This window comes from Euprymna scolopes, chromosome 18 (assembly GCF_053919585.1).
Source record: "Euprymna scolopes isolate OS-2025 chromosome 18, ASM5391958v1, whole genome shotgun sequence".
In the NCBI taxonomy this organism is placed as follows: Eukaryota; Metazoa; Mollusca; class Cephalopoda; order Sepiida; family Sepiolidae; genus Euprymna; species Euprymna scolopes.
Genome location: NC_136499.1, coordinates 59,292,974 through 59,320,933, shown reverse-complemented (window position 1 = coordinate 59,320,933; position 27,960 = coordinate 59,292,974). Strand labels below are relative to the sequence as shown.

General features: G+C 31.5%; 1 protein-coding gene across 1 annotated transcript in view; it reads left to right on the top strand.

Annotated features, from left to right (window-relative positions):
* LOC145297627 (aspartate--tRNA ligase, cytoplasmic-like) overlaps positions 1-27,960 on the top strand; it is a 200,149-nt gene that overhangs the window by 163,999 nt on the left and 8,190 nt on the right. Inside the window, exons 6-11 of the mRNA XM_080143713.1 lie at positions 3,641-3,712; positions 4,300-4,468; positions 9,582-9,716; positions 14,370-14,517; positions 26,616-26,684; positions 27,700-27,820. Coding sequence (XP_079999839.1) covers positions 3,641-3,712; positions 4,300-4,468; positions 9,582-9,716; positions 14,370-14,517; positions 26,616-26,684; positions 27,700-27,820 — 714 coding nt within the window. The remainder of the gene's footprint in view (positions 1-3,640; positions 3,713-4,299; positions 4,469-9,581; positions 9,717-14,369; positions 14,518-26,615; positions 26,685-27,699; positions 27,821-27,960) is intronic.

The window sequence follows — 27,960 nt, the reverse complement described above, 5'->3', positions numbered from 1 at the left end:
CAGGAAGATGTAGATCAAAAAGTGAGATTTGAAACTCTTGTTCTACAGGAGGAGCACTCTGACCAAAAATAATTGCCTGGGCAGCCCCATCAGCATTCCTTGGTAAGGGTTCCCCAGATTATGAGTAATAAACTAACCCCTCTTTTGAAAGAGTGAGAAAGTAAAGCCTGGGAAGGTGGAACTTCCAGGACACTGACACTGACAAAACCAGACATCCTCAAAAATGGCCTCAATTCGGATGGTTTGATTTTGGTATGAACTAACAATGTTTGCATTTCTGGTGTACAAGTGAAATTGGTAAACCGCATTATGTATTAATGATGAGTTGTCTGAAGAAGTCTGCAAATCTTAGGAAGAATATAAATGTATCATCAAAAAGTTAGGGATCACAAAAAGAGCAATGTAATTTGATTCTGTAATCTTTTTTTTCTGCATTAATCTTAATCTATAGGGAGATATTTCCTACAGAAGAGATATTGCTAGCTTGTCTCTGCTCTATTGGTATTTTCATGGCAAGTACTCGTCTGAGCTTAAATCTATGCATTCCCGCCCTTTGTTAAGCTTTTACAAAAAACACTCCTCTAGCTAAAACTACTATCAACATTTCCCTCAGTCTATCTGTGGCTTAACCCATACATGAATTCCATGAACTAAGCTTATTTCCTAGGAATGCCCGCCTGTGGAACTCTGTTCTGCTGGCCTGCTTCCCAGTTGACTATAATATAGTTGTCTTCAAGTCCAACATAACAGGTTCTTGTTGAGCCATACCCTTAAGCAATCAAATTATACCAACTACTACTAACCATTACTATGCTATTGTCCCGTACACTCATTAACCTTATCGAGTCACAGTGAGGATTTTTAGCAACTTCCTCAAATTATTATGAAACCTATATTTGAATAGTTCAGAGTCTGCAGTTGCAAGAAATAGGTTCATTTGTCTTCTAACTGCAATTATTTCTCAAGATATGCCTGTTTGAAGTTCCCAAATTTCGAATTTTTGTGAAATTGTAACTACAGCGATTTTTACCAAGGAGTAAATTTGGGTGCACTTGAAGAATTGCTCAAAATTTCTTCCAGAAACCTCTAAATATGTCCTATAAGCCCCTTAGATAATGCCAGATTCCCTAAATTTACTTCATTATAAAAAATGGAACATATGAACAAGTTTTTTTTACCTGTTTTTTTTTTTTTAATTTTTCACAAAATTTACCATAAAAATGAGTGTTTTTTTTCCATAAAAAAAGCCCAAAATTTGCCCCTGGCTAGTATATTTTAGCAAAAGATTGCAAAAAAAGCTCGGAGATGAAATTTCTCATGCTTCACAAATAAAAATCTAGACAGAAAAAGCTATCATAATCCAATTGGGTGAAAAAATTCGCTCTCGGGAACCATTTTAATTCTAACATGTTGAAAAAATTTGAACTTATCCATTTTTCTGTAATTTTGGACAACCCACAATGACTGTTTAAACCATAAATCCAGATAATTCTTGTCATTCTTGCTCAAATTTCATCATCCAGACCATTTTCCGGTGTTTTTTAGGGTATAGAATCCAAATCTGGCATCAGAAAACCATGGAAGTACATTGTTTCTGGAAAATCCTAATTTTTACCTTTTTAAGCTATTTTCAGTTAAATATTGTCTATAAACCAGAAAAAAATTCTTGATTTTTTTTTTTTTTTTTTCAAAATTTATCCATTATAATTGAATATTTCCATTTTTCTCATTTTCAACATCTCATATTTTCTTTTCTTTTCGATACACAATCATAATAACATGACAAACATTGCTCTCATTGAGATTTTCAAGAACTGCAAGAGATTTCGATTTGACAAAGAGCCAGACTTCGATGAAGTTGTGAAACAGGTCTCCTCCAAGCTAGTGGTCCCATCTAGTGATAAACTTCTATCTAACATCAAAGTTATGTTCAAAGATTTTCAGTAGCAACAAAACAAGAATCGTTCAGTGCTCAATTCATTCAGGTCATTTGATGAGAAGGTAGTGCTCCAACGTCACACCTATGTACTGAAGGCAAAGCGTTCCCTGGAGGAAGTCAGTGACTGTCGACAACGCCAATGACTGAATGACTATACGGATTCGACCAAAGCTGCTGCTCAAGCACAGAACACTTCCCCCACCAAAATGTTTGCCTTTTGTCTGAAGAACAAATACCTTCAAAACAAAGAGGTTGCTCAAGTGGGATACTCTATCCTATGCAATGAGTCCATCCCAAACCGATACGTTTCATTGGATGTTGTATTTGCCATCTACGAGAGTGGCAAAATGACTACAGGATTTACACAGGCATTCGTTTACTCCTGAAAGATGCTGCAGCTGATGTTCTTCCATCGTACGACAAACTGTTGAAATTTAAGGAGTGGAGATAAACAGTACAAAAACTTGCAACTCCATACAGTGGTGTGAAGTACCATTGCCTCCAGTGCTTGCAACTTGCGTTTGCCCAATTGTTTGCATCACTTCAGTTGCCCAACCTCAACGAGATCCAACCGAAAACTGCTCACTCAAGGAATCGATAGTAGTGAATTAAGAGTCAAGATTGATCAACTGGTACTGCACATAGCTGTCATTTTAACCATCATTAACTCAGATAGGAAAGTGAAAATTGATGACTTCAAAGAATTTTGTCACGCTACATATCTCCATGTTGGTTCAATTCCATGGATTGATATCACTCCAAGTGCTGAGTTGATTGCAGAAAATGGTAACATTAGTCTGCTCAACTATACAGTATCTGGCATTGAGACAAATAAGTTCCTATATCAGTATCAGATAAACAAGTCTGGAAAGACAGACCAATTTGACAATTTAACAGACTCTGGGACAAGAGTGATCACATTGTTATGAAGACAAGAGAGCTTAAACTGCAGACATTGCAAGTTATTAGGTCATAGCATTAGAAGTTGTGAGCAGCTTAAAACTGCAGTTCATGGTTGCAACAGTGAATATGAGTCTTTGTTATACTTTTTGACTGATGATGATGCATGATCAATTATCTGATACACTGAATTAATAAACTAATTTTTTTTATTGTGTAACCTGTTAGTAGTGTATTTTCTTATTCTAACTGAATATCTGAAAAGCTTGTTTCATACAGTATCAAATAAAGGTCTCATTTGTCTTAGCTTGAATAGTTTTAAAGATACAGGCATTTAAAGTTTGTCCATAAATGCCTAAATTTTGTCTGTCAGCAAATTTATGATGTTTTGGTCTGTGGACTCTTAAAAAGAACGATTTTTATGTTGAACATCAGCTTTCCAACATCCTACCATGGTATACCACCCTACTTGATGTCAAAAATTAACTGAAAGAGCTAAAAAAGCATAACCACTTACATTATCGGTATACATAGGTAAATGTCTGCTTGACCCCCTCATTAAGCCCACTGTGCGAGTGGCCTCCAGGCCTTGATAAGAGGTGACTCCTTTGTACCTATTTACAATGCCTCCCCATGGGACAGTTAGACACCAGGGTCGTTTTTTAAAGTGGAGAAAAGGTACAAAAATAAAAAATTGTCTCCGCCGAAAGAGAACAAGAAATGGAAGTGCAGCATCTGAAGAACAGATACCTTGACCAAAAGGCCAAGCAAAGGGTGATTCTTATTACTTTTGCTTTTTAGGTATGGGTAGTGAGTGCAGCCGCATCGCAACTTCCAATGTTAGTTGAAGATGCAGCCCGTCCAGAAACTGATGTGAGTTGATTATTTTCCTCTTCAAATTTTTTATTCACAACCTTTCTTTCTATTTTTTGTCTCCCTCACTCTCAAACATTCTTTGTTTTTATAATCTCTTTTTTATAATGTTTAATCCATGCCTTTCTTCCTTCTATGTTTTTCTCTCCCTTCTCTCTTATTCTAGTTTAACTCTTCCTTATTTTGTACCTTTCTTTCCCATTTTTTATTCCTTCCCATTTCTTCATCCTTCCCTCTCTTTTCTCTGACATCTTTTATCGAAATATATTTGTATTTTTGATACCTTCAAGTTTTTTTGTTTTTTTTTTCAAAATAATGATTAAATCTGAAATACTTCAACTTAATTTGTTACAAAATATTTTGCATAACTTATTTACTCATTTATAAACCAATTAATGAAACGAGTAAAAAGAATATATATCTGCTTACTAAAATACTGCATTTGTTATGAATGTTCAAATTAAGTTGTCAATAACCCATGTTATACAAAACCCTAATTTCAAATTAACCTAATGTTTTGATCCCCGTTTTTTCTTTTTTTCCAAAGTATTTTTTATCTCATTTATGTTTCCTGTTGCATTTCATAGGAATTAGCTAAAGTGAATCAAGATACACGACTTGATAATCGAGTACTTGATTTGCGTACTACAACCAGTCAAGCAATATTCAAACTACAGGCGGGCATTTGTTATCTATTCAGAAAATTCCTCACACAAGAAGGATTTGTTGAAATACACACACCCAAAATTATTTCTGGTGAGTTCTTTGGACCCTTTGTTTTTATTTATTTATTTATTTATTTTCCTTGGCTCAAAATTATTATGAAGTTATCTCGTTTGGATTTGATCCAAACTAACTCCCCTAGACATTACTAGACAGACGGAGAATACATTATCCTATTTATAAAAATAAAAAATATCAAATTCCCCTTGTATGCAAATTTAAATTAGATTCATTCATTTTTAGTTGGGCATCCAATCAATTGAATCTAGTCTGATGGACTGCCAGTCATGGTCCAAAATTTTTCAATTCGATTGCTTCTGGTCAATATTAGATAAGACTCCCAGAATAGCTTGCCATTTTTGTATGTCCTTTCTTTCTGGTCGGATCACGAAGCTTCCAGAATATAAGCAACAAAAGAAGTCATATTTATTTGTACATTATTCATTGCATATCTGTCTCTTTCTCTGTTTACCCTAACAACATGTGAAATTCAATTGTATTAGGAAAATTATGTGACCTTTTCTTGAATAAGTTGTTAGTGATTTTAACTCCTTTTTCTATCCAGTTTAGTATATCCTTATATTTGTTCTTAACAAAATAAATTTATATGTAAATTCAACCATTTCATAATTATTCCCTCTTTTGTCATTCTTTATTTCGAACCTCATGTGTACACAGCATACAAAACAGCAATTATTTCAAAAGAAACTAAACATGTGGTCGCATGTAGAAATAAAATATCAATTATTTCAACTTTTCACCTTTTAATTTTTGATAATCGATGAGAAAATTTTTTTTTGTCAGTTATTCCATTTTTAACTGCATCAATGTTTTTGATTTAAAATTGTTGTCTGATTGCTATGTTTGCAAATCTTTAAAAATTTTGACAATTAAAAATCAAACAGTTTTGATCTTTAAATTTTGAATTGACTTTAGGATCTGATTTTTTTTTTTTTGTTTTTGTTTAAATTAGGCCTGTTGAATAAGTATGGGATCGAAGAAGACAATGAATATTTTTTTTGAAACTGACTAAAGTCGTTAATTTATTTTGATAGTAAAATTACAAATGATAAAGGCAAAACAAAAAAACTTAAAGGTTGGCACATTTGCGTAAATTGTTAGTAAAGAATAGGAGTTATTTCCCTTTAAGAAGCTGACTTCAAATGGTTTGCTTGTGGATCAAAAGTGTTTGCTTAGCTATTTTTATCTTAAGGCAAACGCTTATTCTTTATTAATGTTGTTAATTAATAATCGTAAAATACAGGACTATTTAGCTGCAGATAATTTTTTTTTTTAATTAAAAGAAAAAAAAATGCTGGTATAACAGATTTTCCGACAATGATCACAATGTCACTGCTGCCAGAATAGTTTATAGAGTAACTATGTGGCATCAATTTGTTGATTTGCGCTGAACCTATTGATGTTGCTGGTGTTATCTCCCTTTATTTGAGATTATATCTAATTTTACTGGAATTTAACCATAGTCTTTTTGTTTTTTGTTTTTTATAAAGGAATCATTTCTTATAATATCCAAAGATCACTCAAGGTTTATTGAGTTTGACAGGTAAATGTGAAAAACTGAGGGAATTAGTAACTAATGATGGCTTCATAAGCACATTCAAGTGAGTGTTGGTGTATTAAACATACACACCCATCCATTTTCATAAAAAAAAAAGTTGATGTATAATTAGTGGATTATGGTTCTATTAATGAATTATTATTAAGGTGAAATCTGATGGTCGGATAAAAAGGTTAATATGTCTCTTAAACCAACAGTGCTAGAAAATCAGTGTTACACTTGTGCTAATATAAAAACATTATTGATGAAGTGATTTTAAGATCCTCTTCCAAGTTTCATCATAGAATTTAGTTCACTTTTTTGTTTGGCACTGCTTATTTAACACATTAATTTAAATTAGCAAAATGAATTCCAATTAAATCATATTTCTTATTAATCTTATCTAGCAGGGATTATCTGGATGTTAAATACATTGAACATTACCCCATTCAATACGGAAAAACTTCTAAAATATCCCTTTAAAATAAATCAATATAATGAGATGCTAATGAAGTATAGAACAGAAACATTTTTGAGAATAGGAAGTTTTTGTTTTATAACTACCAGATCAGGCTATCAGAAGATATTAACTTCCTGACCTAAAATGCACACTATATATTAATGTTATTGTTTTTTTTTCTTCCGTTCCATGTGCAAAACTTAATTATGTTCTGCAAAGACAAAAATAACAATTTCCTTTACAAAACAAGCAAACCAAATATCACGGATAAATATTTAAAAATATAAAGAATTTGAAGCATAAAATCTTTCACCGAAATGACCAAATGCTGTATTAAATAACTCAAAAAAAGGTTGATATACCGTAAAACAAAACAATTAACATGCCACCGGTTAATTTTTGAAGAGGAGAATTTAAATTGAAAATATTTTTACATTTTTATGAAATTTCAATTTTTATATTAAGGGATTTAGATTAAACTAAAAATTTAAACAGAAAATAAAACTATTTATAGAATGAAAATTGTATAAAACTTTTTTGTTTGTTTGTTTTTTTTAATACTTTATGGACGACATTTTAAATATGGTTATACTTTTTGTGATCCATTGATTGGCAAATTGTTTAAATGAATAATAGCCGTTTTGCAATTCAATTCCAATAGAAATTGATTCACTAAAGGTCTCTCCATTTTGTCATTAAAATTAATTGAACTTAGAAAGCTTCAAGAAATTTGAGCCTATAGAAGGATTCCCCAATTGACATGCACTGTATAAAAATAATTGCTGATGTTGATAATCATTGTCTAAGGTACCTCAGCATTTTTGACACATTCTACAACATAAATATCTAACATTTTCAAAAGTTAACTTTTAAAAACAAGTTCAATGCATATAATATATATCACTAACTTAAAAAAAAATTTTTTTTTTAAATAAATAGAAAAGAGGCTTGCCTTTTTTCTGTTCTTGGCCTTCAGGCCGGGATCAAAGTGTAGTATCTGTTCTGTAGATGCTGCGCTTAAGATAATTTGTACCAGTCAATGGAGGGGAAATCCTCTATACTGGGGACAATTATTATTTTTGGTAACCAGAGTGCCCTCTTTTTGCCTACTTTTAGGGGAGCTGGTTTTTACCCCACATTAAAAACGGCCTTGTACCTAATTTGCTTTGGTGGGGAAGCAAATAAATACAATAAATATCACTAACTTAAGATTTCAATTACATACAATTTACTAAAAAAGAATAAACTTATAAAAATGCCATTAAAAATCTAATAAAAAATATTTCTGTGTTGTGAAAGTTATCTCCCTTGGACCGTCATGGTATGGATAGAGAAAACAAAAAACGAATCTTTGACGAAAGAAATTTAATTTTATCTATATTCTGCTAAAAGTTTGTATCCTGCTTGTTACCATGCACATTAGATGACTTCACAAAAAGGGTAATTAGTGAGAACAAGCAAATAATATAAATTGGAAAGGGGAAAATGTGGAAGAGATGGAGAAAGACTTCGATAACATCATAAAGCTAGTATTCATCCTTTGATATCAGCCATTGTTTTTGTCGTTAACTCCAAAAACTCATTCCTAAACCCGATTAATTCAAATGTATTTCATTGATGTTAAACGCAATAGTCATTTAAGAATGGATATGAATAGAATAGTGAAAGTACAAATGGTTTTCATAAATATGTTATAATATTAAAACTGAGTTAATCAACGTGTCTTTTTCTAGGACTTTCCTCGCATATATATATATATATATATATATAAATTGGACAAAATACATGTTAAAATATTCCTTGGTTTGGTTTAGTTTTCATCTAACACATGAGAACATGTAAAACAGACATTAAGCTAAATATAAATAATGATTAGCTTTGGGATTGAGTCATTTTTTTTTTTTTACTTATTAGGCTTTGCTCATCAAGGCCTAAAGACCATTCGATGAGTTGTTTGGTAGATGGTGAGACAAACACCTTGAGGATTGCAGACCTTGGTTGGATCTGGGCTGAAATTGATAACTTAATAGAATGGTTCAACAAGAATTTGTTAACATTGGACTTGAAAAACACCCATGTTGTATTGCATTCCACAGGTGAACAGATATTGGAAAAAAAAAAAACTTGGTTCATGGAAGTTTTATTTAGTTTTAGGTACATAGAGGAAGAAAGTAAGATTATTTGCAGTGGTTGTTTGCTGTGAATGTTTTACTGAGGGAGACGAGAGATTAGAGCTCAATTTCATGAATATAACAATAGACAAAGACTAACAATATTTCTTCGGTGAGAAAGAGATTGCAGGGAAGAGGATACACACACCCACACACTAAATTCTGGTTTTGTTCTGTCAAGGTAGGAGAGAGTTTTCTGAGCAACATCTCTCCAAATGTGTCATTTTCGAACACATTTGATTCTTATACAGGTGAAGGATTGCATCAGGAATGAGACATTGTTTAAAAAAATTCCATCTTAATTGCTCTAATTTAGCCGTAATTTGCAATTAACTCACCAAGTGATCCATCTGCCAGTAATTTTCTCTATTCTCACTGATTTCTTTTGTATAGTGTCTATTGCCCTTGCTTCCAATGCTCTCTCTGTTAAGAACCAAATGTAATAGAACTTTCTTCTCCCCTTTTCTTTCTATATTGATGAATATAGAAATAATTCATTATTAGCAAAACATCACAAGCAGTACTACTGTTTAACCTATAGAAAAGAAACAGATGGATTGATTTTGTCTTATTTTTTTTTTTTAAGCTTAACTGTTTTTGCAAGCTCACTTTTGCATTATTCAAATATTTTGATCCAAACTCAATGAATGACCCAATGGATCACTTTATTTTTTTTTTCTAATATATATATGACAAATACTGACTCAGTGGGTCACAGGCTGTCTGTATGTATAAAATAGAAAAATATTAAAGAATTGAAACGTAATTATGCTGTTTATGTTCTTTTTGTTTAAATTTGTTAAAATTGAAAAAACTGTACTCTGATTAGAGTTAAATATATTTTCATTTTTATTAAACCATTATATATTAAAGATATACATTTTAATCAAAGTTTACCTAATTAAATTATAAAATCTATTTTTATATTCTAACACTTTTTTCCCTCTAATTTTTCAGCTGCTTCTGAAGGTGGAGCTAACGTATTCGAAGTTACTTACTTCAAAACCTCAGCCTACTTGGCACAGTCTCCACAACTTTACAAGCAAATGGCAATTTGTTCGGACTTTGATAAAGTCTTCACTGTTGGAGCAGGTGAGAAAGTTGTTTGTGCTTAATTTTATTCTACACCTGATGCTGTAGTCTTTTTTGTAAAGACCCATCTTGTAGAAATAACATGTTTATCTTTTGGGAGAGGCACTACCGTATAGGTATCATTTTCGGTAAGGCATCTATTTATTTTTTCATGGCAATTTTCCATTCATCACAATGTTCTGAATTAATTGCTTCGTTAAATCTTTTTGGCACATTTTCCATTGGATAGCAATAGTCGATTTGATAATCTTTTATATTGTCAACCACAAAAAAAATCTGGTCGCCTTCTATTTCTTTTCGGATATCTTTATCATCATCATCATCATGGATACTCTTGTCTCCATCATTTTTATTGTCTTCGTTTGTTTTAATTATTTGAGGGAATATAATTTCATCTTCTTCATATGGCGGGTTTTCGTCTGTAAAATTAAGCATGTCTGTGAATTTTACACATCGGATTCTTTTTATTTTATTTTTTTCTGGAAAAAATACTAAATTGGTTGGACTGTTTTTATCGTGTCCAAGAAATATACCTCTGTCGGCTTTAATATTCAATTTACTCTTTTTATCTATATATGCGAAGCAAGTTGAACCAAATATATGCATTCTGCTTAATTTGTTTTTTTACCACAGAAAGATTCATATGGAGTTTTAGATAGTGTTTTGTTAAAGCACCTGTTGCGTATATAGGCTGCCGCCATAAGTGGGTACGTCCAGAAGTTTTTAGGGAGTTTTGATTCAATGAGTAGGCATCTTGCCATTTCAAAAAGTGTCCGCCAAGCACGTTCAGCAGTCCCGTTTTGGTGTGGCGATCTAGGAGCTGATTTTTCATGCCTGATATGATGGTTAATTAGTAAAAGTTCAAAGTCTTTATTGGTGAATTCCGTACTGTTGTCAGAGTGAATACACTTGATTTCACCGTAGGGAGCCATGTCGGCTAGATATTTTTTAGTTACTAGCAGGATATTAGATTTGCTCTTTAAAAAGTAAACCATAATTAAACCTGAATGGTCTTCTATGAAATTCAACACATGTCTATAATGTTCTCTGGCCATCGGTTCCATGGGACCGTTCAAGTTACAATGCACCATTGATAGGATTTTTTTGGCTTTCTTGTCTGGTATCTTGCTTTGATAGTTTGTCATTTTCCCTTGCATACAGACGTCGCAGTTGAAGTTTTTTGATGTTTGTATTTTCAATCCATCAACTACAGTCGGCAACTTTTTGATATCAGGAATATTGCAGTGTCCAAGAATTTTATGCCATGTCTGTAGATCATAGGTAGGCAGTTGTTATTCCTGGCATGGGTATAATTTAATTTTGGTGTTTTTATGTGTGTATTTTTAAATTTCATGATATTTGTAGATTCGTTTTTTGTCTGTGATCATTTTTTCAGTTTTTTCCTGAGTGCTACCTTGAATTGGCTAAGAGTCATGAGTTTTTCTTTCTGGGTTATCATGGTGGTAAATGGCTTGAAATCACTCTGTAATCCCTTAAGGACCATGGAAATTAACAGCCTGTCACTTATAACTTCACTAGACATTTTTAAAGAATTTGCAGTCGTTTTGGCTCTTATAATATAATCAGTAATAGTTTTGGCTACCATTCGTTTAAGAGAGGTCAGTTCAGTGTATAAAGAAATAATTTTGGGTTTTCCTTTCGATAAATAATGCTCTCTCAATACGGTCAATGCTTTGCAGCCATCGTCCAGGGCTTCTCTCATTACCAGTGATAGACTTCAGTCATCTAAACACTGTATTAATTCTGCAAAGACAGTTGCGTTCTTTTCAATGAAGTCGGGGTCGTTTCTGTTTTCAGGTTGTTTGAAGTATTTTGTGTAGCTTTTGGATTCGTAGATATCCTAGAAATTTAACTTGCCACAATTCGAATTTTGATTCGGATCCATCGAAATAAAGGCACACGCTGGGCTCATAACCTCTAGAAGTGTAAGCCATGTTTAGTTTCAGAACAGTTTCCGATGGTTCGTTGTTACACACAAGTCCTGAGAGGTGACTGGTTTGCAGTAGACAGTTTCACAGATTAAAATATTCTTACCGTGTCGAGATAGAAAAACATGCGAAATTGCTACAGAAAAGGTTTAATATTTATGGAGCAATTCTGGTTTCTGATTGGTTGGTAGCAGAATGTGAATTAATTCGATTTGTCAGTTCCTAGCAGAATCGTTTATAAATAGAATCATCCGACTGTGTGGGATCATACCCCATTACACATCCAAAATATTGCAACAGAAGCCTTCTTTCCAGAGAAGGAAAAGTGGAGAGTTGAATGTTTGACAGATGCAGTTGATTTTCCTGAGAGTTGTTAAGCAGTTAGACCAGTGTACCTCTCTAGGCAGGTTGTTTCTCTTGAGGCTCTTGGTTAAAGGACTGTAAATGGGACTTGTGTATTTCAGCTTATCAAACAAAATTCTCATTCTACAAGTTTGTCAATCAACCTTGGGAAAGCGAGTACCATTTGTGATGTCCTCAAGAAATAATTTGTTTATAAACTGGGTTTGTGGATTTTGTTTTATGGAAAGAATTCCTTTTTTATAGCGTAAACAACTTTGGACAGCCACAATGAGTGAGACTATTATGGCCATTGCAGTGAACACACCGGGGGTGGGAATGTTCATAGATATAGAAATATCAAATTACTTAATTGTTTAATTTCTAATATGATTTTCTGGAAAGGATTTTATTTCCCCCAAATATTTATTTTGTTTAATTAATTTTTTTTTTTAGTTTGTTTTAGAAACTAATATTTCATATTCTTGCAATGTTATTGATTTTACAAATTTAGAAACAAAATTAAAAGGTACCAAAAGATATTTTTATGATGTTTGAACTAAAATTGTTGGATTGTTTAAAAGAGCTAATTTAAGCATTTCAAGTAAAATAATGATTTTAGTTTTTGGAATTGTATTGGAATTTTTAAGTTTATCCTGTATTGGTCAGTATGGTTGTCTTCCCTTGCCATTTTATAAGGTTGGTGTGGATTGGTCAATAAACTCAGAGACCATTTAAACTGTCACAATTTAAGTTGATTATTTGTTGACCACATTACAACACAAGCCTCTATTATTGGAGTTTAAGCATGCATATCTGTTAACAGAACACTTTTCATATGAGATAAGTTCATGCAGATGCATTTAATTGCAAACCTTCATTTATATGCACAGTTGTTGTTCCTTTTCTTCAGAAGCTGTCACTCTCAATACAACTTTCAACATTTAACTGGGATTATAATTCTTATTTTATCTTGAGCAAAAAATAAACTTTGCTTCTAAGTATTAAAATCCCTACATTAGTTGGTAATTTGTTTTACAAAAATTATTCCTCTTTAAACTTTAATTTAGGAAAAGTTGAAAGTCTGAATGCAATGTCTTGAGATTTTGAATATGTAACGTCTAAATTTCTTAAGCAGATCTGAGGTCCCACTCCTTTCTCTTCAATTTTGGTTACAATCTCCAAATTAGTAGAATGGATTACTGAAGTACACAAGTGCTCTATCAAATCTCTACTGATGAACAAAATTTAAAAAAAAAAAAAAAATTTGGAAATAATTTACCTGATTTATTCAACAAATTAAACTTTCAATTACAGTTAAAATTACATACACTAAAAACTAACATTCAAAAGCAAGAACTTAATCAAAATGGGGAAATGTTCAACTTTTTAGAAATGTAATGACAAACATTTATAGTTAACTAAAAAACAAAAAATTGATGAGTAAAATGAGGTAGAGGGTTAAATAATGATGAATTAATAAAATGACCTTTCCCGAAACCAACATGCAAGTATCAGAAAGTTTCATTGGATGTTCTGCTGTCTTGGAAGGCTGAAAGCAGGCTCAATATTTTTCCATGAATAGTGGTGATGGAGATGCACTCATAAAGCCAAGTCAATTCACATGAGTGTACTGCATCGTTAATAATATCAGGCTATTGAGGTAGTTGTGCGTGGTGGGGCCATATCGCTTCACTTGTCCCCTTGGTAGTCAGTTGAAGCACAAATCTGTTGGAGACAAGCATATTTTGAGTGAACAAATTGATTCTAGCTTTAAAAATAAAATGAATTATTCATCACAGAAAATCTGTTTTTAATAAAAGAAAACAAATAGTAAAATACCTTTTTTTTATTATTTAACTGTTAAAAAATACCAATGTTTTTGTTTCTATCAATTTCTACCGTCAAAGGAAATTTGTATAAATCAGCATGATATGTTTTTTGCCCAACATAATTCTGTTTTTGGCATTAGTTTCCCCGATTCATTCTACTTACTAGATTTGTAAAAAAAAAAAAAAAAAAAAAAATCTCCACACTAACTTACTGTACTTGCAATAACCCTTATCCCTGAGTGGCTTCCGGGCCTTGATAAGTGGTGACCACCATGTAAAAAAAAAAAAATGGCCACTAATGGTTATCAATATATATAAAAATGATGCTATGGAATCAACTAGATTTGAACTTGACACACTCTGGTTGTTAGTCCGTGCCATTATCTACTTCACCATTGTAACCTTTTTTAATCAGTAATCTATTATTGTAATCAAACATTTTTTAAATTATTCCAAAAATTAATTTTCTTATAATTAAATCAAAGAAAACATTTTTTTTTATACTTTCTAAAATCTACTTTATTTATTTTTAGTCTTTCGTGCTGAAGATTCCAATACACATCGTCATTTAACGGAGTTTGTTGGTCTTGATTTGGAGATGGCCTTCAAATACCATTATCATGAGGTAGTGGACACTATTGGTAACATGTTTGTATCTATCTTTAAAGGACTTCAAAATGAGTAAGTATTTGAATTAACTTTTTAACATATTCTTTATTATTCTAAATTCTTGCTATGCAATTTTACCCTTTTTTATTCAAACACATTCTCTGTCTGGCCATGTACTTAAATTGCATCTAGTTGTGGGGTCCAAAGTTTTTAACTTTGTGGAATGTGAAACGCCCACAAGTTATCACTACTCGTAAGTTGATCTTCACTGGAATCGTAGTACCTGGCAAGCATCATCCATGGATTGAATAGAAAATATTGTTTACAGATTATTCCTATACAAAACATACACCTAAGCAAATTAATCTACAAATCTATCCTATACAAGATATGTATGGTTTTAGCATAGAATCACTAAACGATGATTGATGTGCCATAAAATCCAGTAAGCAACCAACATTTGTATTAAATGATTGAGCAGATGTGTCAGTTTTGTTTGGGATTTTTACCTTTGCATTTTGAATGTGTAAATAAAAATATTTTATCTCACCATTTAAATAACAAAGCTAACATTATATATAGTCCAATAACCATCATTTTTCATGAAAACTCAAAAATGTTGGTGCTTGTTTATATTGCGATCTATCTGAAATGATACTTCCAAATAAAATAACAGGAAAAGTTGAAAATATTAGTGTACACCAAAAATTAATGAAAATTGAGTAAAATTTTATTAATTAATTTAGTATTCGGACTCTACGAACTCTGATGGACATTTGTGTAAAGCCAGCATGTTGTAGAAAATCTCCTTTCTATTATAAACTTGCCACGTGGTCTAGTGATTTGAAGTTTGTGGATTCTGAAAAGTAATTTTATTTTTTATAAAAACTCTACTCAATTGTTTTCCATAATTTTTGGTGTACACTAATATTTTTAACTGATAACTACAGAATGTCCCAATAAAATGCATACACTCTTTAAATGTCTATAAAATCAACATTTATTATGATAAAGAAAAGTTTCATATTGGACATTCCATGCCAAATCATTCAGGCCACTTCACCACCTCCCTCAGAATTTTTTATCCTTTTGACCCCTGTAAGATATGCATAAATTATGATGAACTGCCAAATTTCATATCCAGCAATCAATGAGAACCCTGTTTTTGAGTCCAACCAAAATAAGGCCAAGAGGCCAAAAAAAGACTGTCGCAATGCGGCTACCCATCGTTACAAAATTATAAATTTTTTGAAAAGTATTTAGTTTCTGGCCTAGAAAATTGCACCTACGAGGGTTTTTTTGAATGAGGAATCTGAAAATCAATTTTAGAAAGCCAAAAGAGTTCATCTTGTGGGACTTTTTTGCCCATTTATATGCTGAGATATTGGTGATATCTGTTTTAATATTTAGAAAGCCAAAAGATAGAACTTTCAGAATATATATAAGTTTATACTTGATATTTTATTCCTTCACATTGAAATTTAATGCCGAAAGTTCACAATTTTCAAAAAATCATAGCTGAAAGCACTCAATGTTAACCCCCAAAAAACAGGCCTAAGAAACGGGGCCTAATTAGAGTTGGGGCCCATTTTTTGGGTCACCCTGTATAAGTAAGTTTTATGGCTTCCTGAGTGTAATTTAGAGGTATATATGTGTTCATCTTATGATTTTATATTTCAGTGGTTAAATTCTCTTACTCTTAGATAAAATTTCGGTATTATTATACAAACACCGTGACAGCGTTAGGGTTAGGGTTACGGTTAGGGTTAGGGTTTAGGGTTAGGGTTAGCGTTAAGGTTAATTCGCTGTCACGGTGTTTGTATAGTTTTACCAAAATTTCAATGTTTTTCATTTTTATGACTGAATTGTAACGCCTGATTAAATTATGTGAAACCTTGTCCAAAAGATACAAAACAAGCTGCGCATTCATAGTCGCCCTTCATAAGGGTACACTGTTTTTTGAAAAATAATTAAGTTCAGGTTTGACATGCCTCAAAGCATAAATCCCCCTCAATAAATTGGGGGACTAACAAGTCTACTCCATATCTGGAAAAATGTTGTAAAGAATAATGGAATAAAATAATGAACACAAAAGAATAATGAACACGAAACTAAAATGTTACATATTTCTAAATGTATTATTTATATGGGTAAAATGGTTTTCATTTATCTTAAATTGTTGTTCAATATTTAATGTACAATCGGATGGGTCAATTTTCGTAATGAATTTTCCAAACAGTATCCATGCATTATACTCTCTACATGGCCAGTGAAAGTTATTGTTCTAGATTGGACCATGAATTTGTATGTGACGTCTTTCTTTTCCAAATTCATTTGATCAATAAGGACTATCCACCAGTACCCATTAAACAAGCTGCATAGTGGTTTGGTTAAAGGAACTTCTCCATATCCTCTGATGTAGGCATCGTCGAGAAAGTATGGTTCTTAATCATGCAGCTCTCGTCATCACTGAACTGTTTACCACTAATTGAAGTAGTTGATGCTGGCTCGGTGATGACAGCTTCGAGTACCTGACACTGTGTCTCCTTCAGCATATCGCTTTTCCATCCTCTCCTGAACAGCAACCATATCCATTTTGTAAATTGAAAGGAGACGATTACCTTCAGCTCCTCTTGACAGAACTTCTCCACTGCCTTGAATGTCAAGTTCTCATCATTAACAGGTCTCTGCAAACTGGTTCTCGCCATCTTCCGTTTGACTGTACCTCCTATGCCATCGCAAGGGGACTTCCCATGGCTAGTGGCAAAGAAGGACAACAAAGCTTGGAATCCAAAGTCAACATTGTGGTGGCAGAAGTTCATAAAGTTTTTGTGGTTCTTGTACTGACCTGCACAATCATCACTGATATGTGGAAAGTAGGATTAGTATTTGTGTTCGCAATTTGAATGGTTTGCAAGAATAATGATGAGTCTACTACAAAAAACTATCAAGATTAAGAAAATATTCCTTTTCTAGTGTTTTAGGCTCCGTAGCCCTTGTCTGGGCCCCATTGAATTCTTGTGTGCATTTCTTTATACATCAATCACAATCTGGGAATTTAGTTGGTGGAAACTGCGAGCTATATTCGAAGATTGCTGCAAAAGATTTGCTCTTGTGAATTTGCCACTTTGGCAGTTTCATCCATTTTCATATGCAGCTAAAATTGAAACAAATATTCATGTTATGGTAAAATTACTGACGAAAACATATATATATATATATATATATTGTTTGAAAATGAACCAAAAACATTCTTTTTATGTCATAGAATGCACCACATATTTTCCCATCATGACTTCTATGCTTTTCTTCAAACCAATCTGCTTGAGAAAGTCTTAAAATCAAAATGAAACATTGATGAATATTTGAACACGTTTTGGTTTTCCATTTTTCATGTGTATATATATATATATATATAAGTGCCTTCAATAAGTTTCCAGACTTTTTTCATACAGACAGTTTTAGTACAAACATGAAACTCTATTTTATGAATTGTGCAAAAAAAAAAAAAAAATCAAAATTTTGGTAAAACAATCTGCGATTATTGCCTGGTTTGAACAAAATTGTTGAAAATTTGACAATTTCCCTGCAAAAAACTGGTTTATTATTTATTTTTTAAGTAAATAAGTAAATGTTTGTCATTGACAAGCCTGAAAATAGACAAAGAGAATAACTTAAAATGATTTTTGGACACTTTTTTTCAGTTTTTATAAGGAAGGTACACGTTTGCTTATGTAAAAAGATGATCGGGGAAAAATTCATTAATTTCCACTGATTTTCCTGATTAAAAGTATCATAAAATTAAAAAAATTATTGAAATGGAGTACCCCCCACCAGAAATTTATTCTATATTCCAATTAAATGCTTAAGAACAATAAATAAAGACATTTTTCCAGATATGGTGTATACTTGCTTGATATATTTTGGACAAGGTTTCACATAAATTGCTCGTTCAACTTCAATCGAGCGTTCAAATACAGTCATGAAAATGAAGAAAAATCATTGAAATTTTGTCAAAGAGTAAGAGAATTTAACCACTGAAAAATAAAATCCTAAGATAAACACATATATACCTTTAAATTACATTCAGGAACGCATAAAATTTTCTTATATTTATCAACATTAGATGAAAATTGAGCGGTTTCAGCTATGATTTTTTGAAAATTGTGAACTTTCGGCATTAAATTTCAATGTGAAGGAATAAAATACCACGTATGAACCTATATATATTCTAAAAGTTCCATCTTTTGGCCTTTTAAATATTTAAACATATCACCTCTGAACCATAGTTATTTCTTGACCTTTTGGGAGTTCCCATTGAAGCTGTCTCAGCATATAAATAGATAAAAAAGACCTCAAGATAAACTCCCTTGGCTTTCTAAGATTAATTTTCAGAAAAATCCTCCTACATGCAATTTTCTAGACCAGAAATTAAATACTTTTCAAAAACATTTATAATTTTGTATCGATTGGTAGTCCCGTCATGACGTGTCACAACAGTCGTTTTTCGGCCTCTTGGCCTTATTTTGGCTGGGCTCAAAAACAGGGTTCCCATTGATTGCTGGATATGAAATTTGGCAGTTCATCATAACTTATGTATATCTTACAGGAGTCAAAAGGATAAAAAATTCTGAGGGTGTGTTTAAAATGCCTCCTCACCCTTCCAAAAAATCCATGGGGGTTAAATCTGCTGATTGTGTACAGTACTCTATACGTACTCTTTGTCCTACCCATCTGTTTGGCAGATGACCATAAAGATAGGCTGTTACATCATGATGATAGTGGCGATGTCGTCCATCCTACTGGAAGTACCATTCTTTCATCACTTTGAAACGTTGGATGGCATATTCATGTAGCAAGTTGAGATAATTTAAAGTGTATGCATTTTAATGGGACACTGTGTATCCATAAGTTTTCCTGTTATCTTATTTTTAACTATTTTGTATGTATCACAATATAATTAAGCACTAAATGTTTTTAGCATCTTTATTTCTAGTATTTTAATGCTTATATTCTTGTTGAATAGTAGGGGACATTTTTAAGAAATTACAAGAGTTCATATTGGGGGCACATATATAACGATGCATGTATAACGATGGTGATGATGAGGGAGAGAAGACATTTATATCTGACTGAGATGCTTCTTGGGATTTCATATTAATGCGAACTGAATGATGTACGATGCAAGTTCTTAACACAGGAGGGGAGATGCATAATCTTCAAAGGGTTTACAATGTTCATTATAAGATGATAAACACAATTATCTTTCGTTCGTGATGAAGGATGACACAAGACAACAGTTACAACATAAAGATGACTTCTTTATTCATCTGATCAGCCGGTCGATGACGTCAGGAATTCAACTGGTATGGCTACATTGGTTTAATTCTCTCCCCTCGCCTCCAAGGGGTTCTAACTCCAACTCATCAACTGACCAACTGACTGCCAACTGACTGCCTCTCTGACTCTCAACTGACTAACAAACTCTTAGATCCTATATTGAGAATCTCCCTTTGTCTATGACATCAGAAGTGTGTTTTCAAATGTGACTAATTTCACATGGCTTTTCATGTTTGTCCAACACACTCTTGACAAACAAAAGAATTCTCAACTCTAATCTAACCTAGTTTTAAAAAATACAATTTAATTTGCATTGTGCATTCTTTTAGCTGACATTTTTAATATTCCGATTTCTAAAAGAATGGACAGTCAACTCTTTTTCCGATATATAAACAATATTTAACTATTCTAATAGAATTTAACATTAGACTAAATTTCTAACATTCCATTTCTTAACCTTCCCTACATGTTTCGATTCTGAGATTATCCTAATCTCATTTTCACTTATCTAATATTCTTCTTTATTTACATGAAAAGGGGACAGCCTTTTTCCATGTAAGATTCTGAACACTTTCTTTTTTTTTTTTTTTAAATTAACAGATTTTTTAACTTCCGCTCATTAGATAATCACAAATATAAACAATAGCAGGTTCATGTTTTAATCTATATAATTATAAAACTGTGGACCATCTGAGCGTCCTTACTTGTTTGCTTGAATCTTGTCTTTGACGATTCAGCGATTTCGTCTTTTAAAAAAGGGATGACAGGTGAATTTTTATATATATATATACATACATATAAGTGTGTGTGTGTGTGTATATATCTATATATATAAAAATGTAAAGTTGGTTCGTTCTAAAGAAATAAAACCATGTTTATACGTTACCAATTTATTTGTAATTTTCAGACAACCAATTTTTAGAGTCGAGGTATGTTTTTATGTTATTAAAATAAATTTACCTAATTAAAATTAAAATATTAAATAAAATAAATATATTTATTTATCGGTTCTGCGAATCTGTTCTGTTGATAAAACTGAACTTCCGGTTCGATTCATTTCACAGCCACGATTTGATGAAAGGTTTAATTTTCTGTTAACTCGATAAGTAAAAAAAAAAAAACAAAAAAAAAAACATACTTCATTTGTTTATCTTCCAAATTTTTTAATTTACACATCTTTTCTTTATTATATAAGGCCAAAAAAAAAAAAAAGTTTGTTGCTTGCTTTTGAGTTTTTTTTTTTTTTTCTATATAAGATTACTCATGCAGAGAGTGATCCGTGCTGAAATAATGTTATTATTTAAAAAGTCACTCTTAACATGGGGAGGTAAGGATGTTTTGTACCTATTCTGTACTTTAACCTTACAATTGAATAAAAAAAAAAAAAAAAATCGTAAAACGTTATTTAAACGTGGAAATATGATTTAAAAAATAGCGCGGCTCTCTGCATTAGCACCATTTTTATTTATTGTTGTTGTTTCACGAATTTTCGGCCAACTATTCCTCTGGCCTTCATGAAAAGAAGTCCTTTTATAAATGTTCAGTAACTTTTTCCTTTTATTATTCTTAAAGAGTAAAACTTTTCTTATTCATGAAAGGAGTTAAGCCTACGTAAATAAATAAATGTTTGTACACGTGACAAATTATCAATAAATGGTTTAGTTACTTTTTTTAAAAAATGTTTGTAAAAGTGCGAAAGGTGACGTTACGTTGTACAAACATTACTCCCATGCTTTATGTCTATGCTTATAGGTTTTTGGAATTTTTTTTCACTGGATTATTATTGATTGGACACTAATTAAACAGATTATTAAAAAAAAAAAAAAATGTAAAAAAGAAATCATTATTTCGACATTTGAAAGTGGTGCTGTGCTCACTTTTTAGTTACAACGTTCTGATAAATCAGTCACCCATTTTGTAAGCAATAAAAACGCGGTATATCAAAACCATAGAAAGTAAAAATAATAAGTCTCTACCGCATTTGTAAGTCAGAAATATATTTGTTTCTCAAAGAAAAAAAAATAGAGAGAACAGGACTTTTTTTTAATTGTTTTCATGAAAATAAAGTTTCGAGATTTTTATTTATTTTTTTTTTTACTTATCATGACAAAAAAAACACACAGTTTGTGTGTGTGTGTTTTTTTTTAATTGTTTCTGTGAAAGGTGAGTTTTTTTTCAAAACTTTTGTTTTGTTTCTTTTTAATTTTTTAAAAGTATTATAAATTTCACTAACATGCTGGAGAAATGTTTAATAATTTGGTATTTTTTTAGATTAGGTCCACCTCCACAATTTTCCTTTCAATGACGACATTTATAGGTTTCCGAGTATGCTGAACACGCAAATTGCATTGAAATTTTGCGGAAATAAATAGTTGTATTATGCATTGTATTCTTCGGCGGCCATCTTTTTACGTGCACACGCGCCATAAACAAATACACACACGTAAAAAAGATGGCCGCCAAAGATTACAATGCATAATACAACTTTTTATATCTTGATAACTACTTATTTCTGCAAAATTTCGATGCGATTTTCGTATTCAGCATAGTCGAAAACCATTTCAAGTCGTCATTTAAAAGAAAATTGAGGAGGTGGAGTGGACCTAATCTAAAAATTTACCAATAATTTTTAATCCCGTACGCCTCCCGATACATTGCTTCGTCAACATGCGACCATTTTATATCTCCCGAAGACACTTCCGTATTTAGAAAAAAAAAAATAAATAAATAAATAAAAAGTGACCGATTTACCAGAACGTGGTAACTAAAAAGTGAGTATCCCTTTCAAATGTGGAAATGATTTTTTTTTTTTTTTTCAATTTTTTTCCATAATCTGGTTAGTGTTCAATCAATAATAATCCAGTGAAAAAATTTCAAAAAACCTATCAGTATAGAAACTCCACCACGTAAGTAAATAAATAAAAAATGTTACGTGCGCATGCGTAGCAGTATCAGAATTTTTGTAGGAATTTTTGACACCCCTAACACGAAACTGCGAATACAATATAAACATCTCGGAATTTCTCTGTTAAAAGTGGGTTATTTATTTTATTTATGGATTATACTTCCAAAATAAACTATTACAGTTGTTTTAAAAGTAATAGAAATATTTTTTTTTTTTTTTTAAAACATTAATGAATTTTCCGAACTCAATATTTTTCAATTTTTAAACTCAATATTTTTCAATTTTTAAATTTTAAAAATCTATCAAAATTTTCTATTGATTCTATTTTTACGATATTTTCAGGGTCAATGTGAAATTTTATGTTCTTTCCAATAAATCGAATATAATATTTTAGACAAACGTTTTTTTTTTTAAATTCACGAACCCCCCCCATACCAATTTTTAAGTGTCTATTAAAAAGTAAATACTTAATTTAGTAACCCGAAAGTAAATATTTAATTTACTCACAAATTGAAGAGAAAAGGTCAATACATAATATATTCAAATTTAAAAAAAAAAACATAGTGTTCTTTTAGAATTTTACCTGTAAAGTTTGAAGTTTAAAACCTTTTTTTTAAACCACGTTATTTGTTTTTTCTTTTTTTTTTTTTTAATGGAACCTTGGTCCTTGCTCCTTTAATTGACAAAAAAATTAGGGCTTGAATTACATTTTTCGAGGAGTTATAAGCTTGGAAAGACAGGGGGTCGAATAATTCACGCCTCCCATTTTGTAAATGTCTAATAATAATTAATTTAGAACCCGATAAGTACATAATTATTTACTCACAAATTGAAGAGAAAAGGTCAATACATAACATAATATATTCAAATTTAAAACAAAAAAAACATAGTGTTCTTTTAGAATTTTACCTGTAAAGTCCGAAGTTTAAAACCTTTTTAAAAAAAACACGTTTTTAAAAAATTTTTTTTTAATGAAATCTTGGTCCTTGCTCCTTTAATTGAAAAAAAAAATTAGGGCTTGAATTGCATTTTTCGAGGAGTTATAAGCTTGGAAAGATGGGGTGGAATTATTCGCTATTTTCACGAAATTTCTGACACTGCTACTAGGGGGTACTAAGGGAACGACCATTAAATAATTCTGCGGGTCGCCATGGAACTCAACGCCCAAGGAGTATCAAAATAGTTTTCATGATCTGAAGAAATTTTTTTTTCCGAAAAGTGGGTAATCACTTTTCCATCTAAATTTAACTTAAAATGAGCACCCACTTTCTGGCCACCTGAGGAAGGGGCATTTATTTTCGTGTTTATTGGCTTAAAGGTTTTTTTTACAAGGCAGTTTGGTACGCGAATGCATATTTAACAGTTTTCGTTTATGCTCACGCATAGCATAAACAAAGGCTACGTCTGTGAAATGGAAAATAGTCCCAGAGTTCAGGGGTTAATACCATGCAAAAGAAATCACACAGAAAGAAAAAAAAAATAGCATCTATTTTTTTTCTATCGAATTCATTTGCTGTTTTTATTGAAAACTATTTTCCCCCGGATTTTTTATATAATTTTCCATTAAGGGCTGTGTGTCTAACGTTCGTAAATAACAAAATTTTTTTTGTAGATTTTGGTGTGTTAAAAACGAATCTGCAAACCGTTTCTGTCACAAAAAAATAGTTTTTATGATATGAAGAAATTACTTTTTCGAAAAAGTGGCGATCACTTTTCCATGTAAATTTAACTTAAAATGAGCACCCACTTTCTAGCCACCTGAGAGAGGGGGGATTTTTTCCCATGTTTATTGGCTAAACAGCTTTCGTTTATGCTTACGCATAGCGTAAACGAAGGCTACGGCTGTTAAATGGAAAATAGTCCCAGAGTTCAGGGGTTATTACCATGCAAAAGAAATCAAACAAAAAACTTTTTAGCCAAGAAACAGAAAAATGCCCCTCTCTCAGGTGGCCAGAAAGTGGGTGCTCATTCTAAGTTAAATTTACATTGAAAAGTGATCACCCACTTTTCGAAAAAGTAATTTCATGAATGTCATGAAAACTTTTTTTTTGCTACGTAAACGGTTTGCAGATTCGTTTTTAGCACACCGAAATCTACAATAAAATATTTCGTTATATATGAACGTGAAACGGGCCTTAAAGTAAAATAATACCGGATTCTTTTGAGCAGATTTGCCGTTTAGTTGTACAAATATCCTCACACCAGGTAATCACTAAAAGGGATTTTTAAAAGTCGTCACCTGTATCGAGCAAAAGTTTAAAACCACCGATTATATGCCAGCCTACATCATGGTAACATATATTGAGTGAGTTCCTAACAGTATTTTTAGTTTAAACTCATTTTCCCAAAATTTCCCCAAACTTAACATGTTCGATACAGTCTGCCGCCATTTGTATTTTTCAGATATACCGATAAACATTGAATGTTTTTGAACCGATTATACATTACATAAAAACACTAAAATCTTATCCAGTTAGGTAGAACACTTACTTTTCTTGCCTTTGATAACATTTATTTGTTATATATTTATTTTTTGACAACTTCTTTGTATCTGTGTTTAGTAATATAAACCCTTTTCATTTAATGTAACGTTTAGTCGGCTCGAAAAACAGTGTTTATTGGTGTATTTGAAAGCTACAAATGGTGGTGGACACTGTTGATTACTTTAAGTTAGAGAAAGTGAGTTAAAACTAAAAAAACTATACAAAATACTGTCAGAAACCTATCCATTATGCCAGCCTATGTCATGGTAACATATGTTCGGTGAGTTTCAGACACTGTTTTGTATAGTTTTTAGTTTTCAACTTACTTTCCCAAACTTAACGTATTCAACAGAATTCGCGACCATTTCTGTTTTTTGAGCCAATTAAACATTTTACATTACATAAAAACACTAAACAATTATCCAATTAGGTAGAAACGTAAATTACCTTACCTTTGCTTTCATTTATTTGTTTTTGGACGACTTTTTCGAATCTGTGTATAGTAACCCCCCCTCCCCCCACCATCAACCAAATATTAATTACTAAATCACATTTTTTAAAACAAAAAAAAAAGCATTTAGCGTTTCAACATTTTTGCTACGTTCGGCTTCATCCACTGATTGTTGGTCAAGTCCAAAACATGAATGATTGACAGAAACTCTCGAGGATCCAGATCAAATTCTGCAAGAGCACCATTATTTTCAGTTTCGCCTTCTTTTTCACTTTTTGCAGTGGATTGCTGTACTAATATAAGAAATATGCATTTTCTCTTTTATTAAATTTTTCCATTACACCAAATTGAGCCACTGCAACGCGTGGCAGGGTACAGCTAGTATATATATATATATATATATATATATATATATATATATATAAAGAGTATGGGTGTTGCTTAGAAACTAAGGAATAGTTGTATGTTTTTGTTTCGATTCTAGCTGATGGAACCCAAGTCATATATATATATATATATATATACACATATATATACACATACACAACACACAAATTTTAGTTTACATCTTGCTGCTATATATTAGATTCAATATAATAATCAATAGAAAATTGTCTCTATAATAATAAATGCGTAATCTCCATGAATTAAGATATCATTTGATTGTATCCAATGACCGGGCAATGTTTGGCGACCTGCTAGTTATGTTTAAAAATAAAATCAAACCCTTAAGTATAGGTGCTCTATAAAAGTCTAATAATTTCAATTGTTTTTATTCAATTGAACCTAGAAGAAATTCTACAACAGCAGTCATAAAATTAAAAAAAAAAAAAAAAAAAATATCTATTGATCAAAACTAATAAAAATACTCTTTCAAATAAACATTTTTGTAATAAAACTCCAGTCACTTGAGAACTTTTCCTATGATTGTGATGTTTGCTTGTTTTAAATTAAGATTTTTGCTCAAGGTTTTCCTCTTTTGGATTTTCAGATTTGCTGAGGAAATTGCAACAATTCATAAACAATTTCCAGCTGAACCATTTAAATTTTTGGAACCAAGGTAAGATTTTTATTTCCTTTTGGGATCTTGAGAAAAATTTTGCTGATTCGTAGCAATTCTGTTTTTATATTTCTCTATCTTTGTAAATTCTCAACTTAGTTATAAAAAAAATCTTAAAATCTAGGAAAGGTGACAATTGTGTGCATTTGATTATGCACTGTTGGAAGGACTGAACTGAACATTTAGTTTTACTTTGGACATTCATGCAAATTTGAGCAAGAATCGATTAAATTTGCTTACATTCATGTATTCATGTGATAGTTGGTGGTTTGATTTGATCCACTTCAGAAAATGTATTTCCTACTTAGATGATAAATCCTATCTAAAGGTGTTTTTTTTTTGTGTGTCCAATTTAAAAATCGTTTGCTTCTGATTGTGAAAAAAAAAAAAAAAATGAATAGGAAAATAAAGTAAAAAATAGTTACACACTTTTTTAGAAGACATTTATTTTGAAAAGAATTTAAAAATATGTTAGAAAACTGTAAATGCCATGAAATGATAAAATCATTTTTAATTTACTTTGTTGGTGTTGAATTCCGATATTTTGCTAATAGGAAAATGTTTAATTATAACAGATACCCCCTTCCCCTCCTTTATAGGGGAGTTCTGCTTTTTAGTAAATCAGAAAAGATGAAATTCTGTTTTGTCTTTAAATTCAAAAAAAGTAATTTAAAAAAAAAAAAAAAAAAATTGTTTTCTGCCGAATCACTGGCGCTTTGTCTTATTTCTTTTGTTATTTAGCTCCTTTTATTTCTTTTTCTGTTTCTTTCTCCCTTAATTTATCTTTTCTTTTTATCACTCCCTTTTCCAACCTCGGCTTGATTTTTGTTTGCTCCATATTTTAAAACGATTCATGATATAGGTGTGGGAGGTAGAAAATTTTGTTTCATCAAAGAACACCCCCCCCCTCCTTTTACTGTGAATTTTTTTTTTTTTTTTTAACGGATTGCAATTATGTCACGTTAGTTTATATTTTGCATTGAATAATAAATGTGCGTGTCTTTATTCTTTCTAGTCTTCGTCTTGAATATCCGGAAGCTGTTCAGATGTTGCGTAACAATGGCGTTGAAATGGATGATGAAGAGGACCTTTCCACACCAAATGAGAAATTATTGGGAAGATTGGTTAAAGCTAAGGTAAGAGATTTGAAATGGCAAATTTATATAAAAATAAATGTAAAAAAAAAAAAATTATACTGTAAGAAAATAGAATTTACATAGTCATATATGGCCTTTTCTAAAACTATATTCTAAAATGTCTTTTGCTTTGATTTGCA